A 5,649-nucleotide genomic window follows, 5' to 3' on the forward strand; every position below is an offset into this window, starting at 1 on the left:
ATGGGCACTACGAATCCGTCCCCCTCTACTCCGGCAGGCGGTCACATCGAAGACGTCACAGACCTTAGCCTCAACCACCCTCTACCCTCCGCCAACGACCCTTTCATCCTCACACCTACACCCGGAACAGTCGTTAGTACCAATGCGACTACAGATCCGGCAACCGCCGCAAGAATGGAAAGCATGGCTCGCGACCTAGCCGATTGCCAGCAGCGCGAGGTACTGGAACGCGAGAAAGCAGCAGCTCTTCAGAGCGAACTTGACAGGATACGGACACAGCTCGAACGGGCTGAGCGCAGTCATTTACATGAGGAGTCAAATCGCGAGGGCAGCGCGCAAACAAGAGGACGAGAACAAGTTCGCTTAAGTATCAGCTTGACCCCCTCCGAACTCGCCAAGAAACGGCCACCATCACCACGGCGTATCCATAACCGTGAGGAAGGAAGCACAAGCGTCACCTCCCGCTCCAGACCCCCCACAGCTGCTCACAACAGCGAGTCTGCCACGCTAGCCCTGATCTTGCAGCGGCTAACAGCGATAGAACAACGGGATGCCAATCCACGGTGCCAACCAGTGTTCGCAGCCAGGCCAGGCCCATTCACTACGAGAATAATGAACACCGTGCGTCCTTCTCAATCTAAGAGCCCAAAAATCACGCCGTACATAGGTGAAGGCGATCCATTCCGGCACATTGATAACTTCAAAAAAGTCACTGCCAGTAGAGAATTCGACGACGCCACCTTATGCCACCTATTCAGCGAAACCTTAGATGGGGATGCCATGAATTGGTTCTTTGAACAACCAGCGAACTCCATGGATTCCTTCGCGCAGTTAACCACAGCATTTCTTAATCGGTTTATACTCATGGCCGGGGCCGCCCACACAACTGATGGCCTATTTCAAGTAAAACAAGAGAGCAGGGAAACATTGGGCACCTTCGTCATGCGATGGCAGACTGCAGCATCCAGATGCCGGAACCTGAACAAAACGCTCGCCTTGGCTGCTTTTAAGGAAGGACTACGGTCAGAGAACTTCTTGTTCCATATTAATGTGGACCCTCGAATGCGCGACGCCACATACGATGACATCATGACTGAAGCAGTACGATACGCTCAGGCAGAATACGTCACATACGGAGAGAAGCGGACCCCAGTACCATCAGACAAAACTACTATGACGCAAACATCTACACACACAGTCCCCCTCCAGCGCGAGCTCTTCCCAAACACAGAAGACCATAGCAAAGGCAGGAAGAGAGAGTGGCATCAAGCCAATCACCGTGATGCGCGTAACAACGATCGGCACAGGGGCCGGGACAGGAACAGAAGACTTGGCCAGGAACGTCGCGACAACAGAGACCCCCGCCAAGTTAACGCGATGGGACGCCGTAGTGACCACACACTGCCTAGGGAAGAGACCCTGGAGGACTTTTTCCACGCACATCAGGACACGTTGAGGAAACCAGCAAGACCGCTACGCCCCCAAACCGAAGCGGAAACTGGTAAATGGTGCAGATTCCACGAAAATGGAAGTCATAACACGAATGATTGCCGCACCCTCCGCACATTAAGAGCCAATGGCGACACGGGAGTTCGCCCGGCGCAACAGAGGGTACAACAGAATGTGGTTGCCGCAGTCGAGACCCTACGCCGCATCAACGTTATAGAGGGAGGAGCCCCGAAGACCAACTTGTCCAACCGAGCAAAAAAGCGCCTTGACCGCAATAATCACCCAAGGCAGGTGTATGCCATCACAGGAGGAAACGTTAAACGACAGAAAGAAGGATGGCAACCGATCACCTTCACTGAGGACGAGGAAATTGGCATCTCCTTACCCAATGACGACGCTTTCCTCATAGACGCAATCCTGGGCGGACAATGGGATGTAGGGAAGATGATGATCGACACGGGATCTGCAGTCAACGTCCTATTTAAGGGCTGCTACGAAAAAATGGAGCGTAGCGGCAAGAAATTGGTACAAGACCACGAACCGCTAGTCAGCTTCTCTGGTGACATAACCCAACCCCTAGGTTCGGATTATATGACAGTACGTATTGGGACCGCACCATGCACAGTTTGCGTCGAAGCTGAGTTCATCATAGTCGATGCCTACAGCTCATACAACGGGATCATCGGCCGACCCACACTTAACCGGATGAGAACCTTTATCGCCGGACACATGATGCTCATAAAATTCCCAACTCCGCACGGAACAGGACAGGTCCGGGGTTCACAATCCGTGGCAAAAGATTGCCAGACACGTGCAATTCGACAAACGCGCAACCGACACGAAATCCTGGCAGTACACGCCACAGTAAACTTAACTGACAAAGTTGTCGACGCACGAGATGGCGAAACGTCGAAGGGAAAGAGCAAGCAGAAGGCTACGCCATACGAGACAAAAATTCCGGCAAACCCCGAATCCTCATTGAAAAGCATTACGCCATTCGCAAGTCATCCGGCGCGCAAGATCAAAATCGGGGCAACTCTCAATCCCACTGTTGAGAGAGATTTAACAAGTTTCTTGGGCGACAACATGGAAGTCTTCGCATGGTCTTATGAAGACATGCCTGGCATCTCGCCCGACATCATCATGCATGAATTGCACATCAAACCTTCCGCACACCCAATTAAGCAAAAGCGCCGAAGCTTCGACGATGAAAAAAGCACGGCGATACGCCAGGAAGTTGACAAATTAAGAGGCATGAAGTTCGTCCGGGAGGTACAGTACCCTGAGTGGATCTCAAACTGTGTTATGGTACGTAAAGCCAACGGTAAATGGCGTATGTGTGTGGATTACAAGAACGTAAACAAAGCATGCCCAAAAGACAGTTTCCCCCTACCCAGAATTGACCAGCTCATTGATGCCACGGCAGGTCACGAATTGCTCAGTATGATGGACGCCTACTCCGGGTACAATCAGATACGCATGAACCCGGCGGATCAAGAAGCTACGACCTTCGTCACTGATAGGGGCCTGTACTGTTACAACGTAATGCCCTTCGGATTAAAAAATGCGGGTGCTACGTATGTGCGTTGCGTCACACAAATGTTTGACCAACACATCGGTCGGGAAATCGAGGTGTACGTCGATGACATGCTGGCCAAAAGCATAAAAGCAGAAGACCATGTAACCAACCTCCGAACCATCTTCAATGTGCTCAAAAAGTACAAGATGAGATTAAACCCGGAGAAATGTTTTTTCGGCGTAACAACAAGCAAGTTCCTGGGCTACATCGTCAGTCAACGCGGCATAGAGGCAAATCCCGAAAAGATACAAGCCATCCTAGATATGGCGCAGCCAACACTCAAGAAGGATGTAGAAGCCCTCCAAGGCAGGCTCGTGGCATTATCTAGATTCATATCAAGACTGACTGACAAGTGTGAGCCGTTCTTCAGATTGTTAAGACGTTCTAAGAGTAAACTGATCGAATGGACACCAGACTGCCAAGAGGCCTTTCAGGGATTAAAAGATTACCTCGCCGCAGTACCATTACTGTCAACCCCGCAGCCGGGTGAACCCCTGTACCTTTACCTCGCAGTATCCACAACCGCGGTCAGCAGTGCCTTAGTTCGCCGTGATGGAACTAAAGAACTACCAGTTTTTTACGCAGGACGAGCTATGAACGGCCCAGAGACAAGATACCCAACATTGGAGCAATTAGCCCTCGCGCTCATCGTAGCAGCCAGACGACTGCGCCACTATTTCCAAGCTCACAGCATCCACGTACTCACAAATCAACCTCTCAAACAAGTACTACAGAATCCAGAACACTCCGGGCGACTCAGCAAATGGGCTATCGAGCTGACAGAATTCGACATCGAATACAGGCCACGACCCGCCATAAAAGGACAGGCCGTAGCCGATTTCATAGCAGAAATGATCCCCCGAGATACGGCGGAAGTGGAACCAGATAATGTCATCAACCCCGTCAGTATTTCGCCATGGAATTTGCACGTATATGGCTCTAGCTGCGCAAAATCTAGCGGAGCGGGGATCATCTTGAGCGGACCGGGGGGACTCGAACTCGAGTATGCTTTAAAATTCAACTTTGCCGCCTCCAACAATGTAGCGGAGTACGAAGCACTGATTGCAGGACTACAATTAGCCCTAAGCACGGGTGCCACTAGCATTAATGTGTTCAGTGATTCTCAGCTCGTAGTCAATCAAATCACCGGGTCCTTCACTGCTAAGGATGAGCAACTAGCAGCCTACCTGGCGTACGCCACAACATTATTAAAGCGGTTCGAATTCTACCACATCAATCAAATACCGAGGGCCAATAACGCAAGAGCAGACTCCTTAGCAAGACTCGCCACGGCGCAACCCCACCAATGCCACAAGGATACCAGGGTCGAAATTCTCCACCATCCCTCCATTCACCAGACCTTGCAACAGATATGCCAGATAGAGCGCGACCAAGCCTCGTGGATGGATGAGATAGTAGCATTCAAGTGCAACGGCAAGCTACCAGAAGACGAGACCATGGCAAAACAACTAAGGAGACGGGCGGTAAGATATTACCTGCGGAACAACACACTCTATCGCCAAGGTCTGCTGAATGCTGACCTCAAGTGCGTCACAACCAAAGAAGGCAAGCAGATCTTGAACGAAATCCACAGTGGTGATTGTGGCAACCATTACGGCAGCCGCGCATTGGCCGCAAAAACACTCCGCACAGGATATTATTGGCCCACGTTAGCCTCCGATGCACAGGAGCTCGCCAGGTCTTGCCACAAATGTCAAATCCATGGACCCATACCACGCCTACCCTCCGAACCACTATCCTACATAGTCAGCCCGTGGATCAACTGCCTTTGGGGAATGGATCTGATTGGCCCATTACCCGTCGGGAAATGTCAATTCAAGTGGGTCATTGTATGTATCGATTACCATTCCAAATGGATTGAAGCTGCGCCCCTGACGGCCATAACAACCGAGAAGGTTCAAAACTTCCTGCAACGCAACATCTTCTACCGTCACGGTACGCCGGAGTCTATCATCACAGATAACGGCACGCAGTTCAACAACGAGTACCTCATCACTTGGTGCAAGGCAAGAGGAACTAAGCTCAAATTCGCATCCGTAGCACATCCAAAAACCAATGGGCAAGTAGAAGCCGCCAACAAATTGATTAAAAGCCTTCTTCGGAAAAAGCTGGGTGAAGCTAAAGGACTTTGGCCAGAAAAACTCGACGAGGTAGTATGGGCAATCCGTACCACACCAACAGAAGCCACGGGCGAAACTCCTTTTTGCTTAATGTATGGCACGGAAGCAGTTCTACCCATCGAAGTAATTCAGCCAACACAACGGGTTTCACTATTTGACCCCGAAACCAATTCGGACAGTATACACCTTGATAAAGATCTCTTGGAAGAGAAACGCATCACAGCGCATCGCCGTAACATCCAGAACAAACAACGCGTGGCACGCTTCTATAACTCGAGAGTCAAGAGCAGGACACTACAAGTAGGCGACTGGGTCCTAAAGAAGATCCAAACAAAGGTCACTGGACTACGCCCGAGATGGGATGGACCATATAAAGTCGTCCAAATCATAGCCCCAAACACGTACTGCCTAGAAGACAAGTACGGAGAAAAATTAGCCCATCCTTGGAACATGGAACAACTCAAGTACTATTACAAGTAA

The 5,649-nt window shown here is 50.7% G+C and overlaps 1 protein-coding gene across 1 annotated transcript; it reads left to right on the forward strand.

The window, feature by feature from the left end:
• On the forward strand, positions 1-5,649 carry LOC126802648 (uncharacterized). The gene has a single exon (XM_050530300.1). The coding sequence runs from the start codon at positions 1-3 to the stop codon at positions 5,647-5,649; it is 5,649 nt and encodes a 1,882-aa protein (XP_050386257.1).

The sequence above is a fragment of the Argentina anserina genome, chromosome 7 (assembly GCF_933775445.1).
Source record: "Argentina anserina chromosome 7, drPotAnse1.1, whole genome shotgun sequence".
NCBI classification, from domain to species: domain Eukaryota; kingdom Viridiplantae; phylum Streptophyta; class Magnoliopsida; order Rosales; family Rosaceae; genus Argentina; species Argentina anserina.

Bases quoted from the DNA above. Each gene is read 5' to 3' on its own strand.
- LOC126802648 (XM_050530300.1), top strand. From the start codon at position 1: ATGGGCACTACGAATCCGTCCCCCTCTACTCCGGCAGGCGGTCACATC.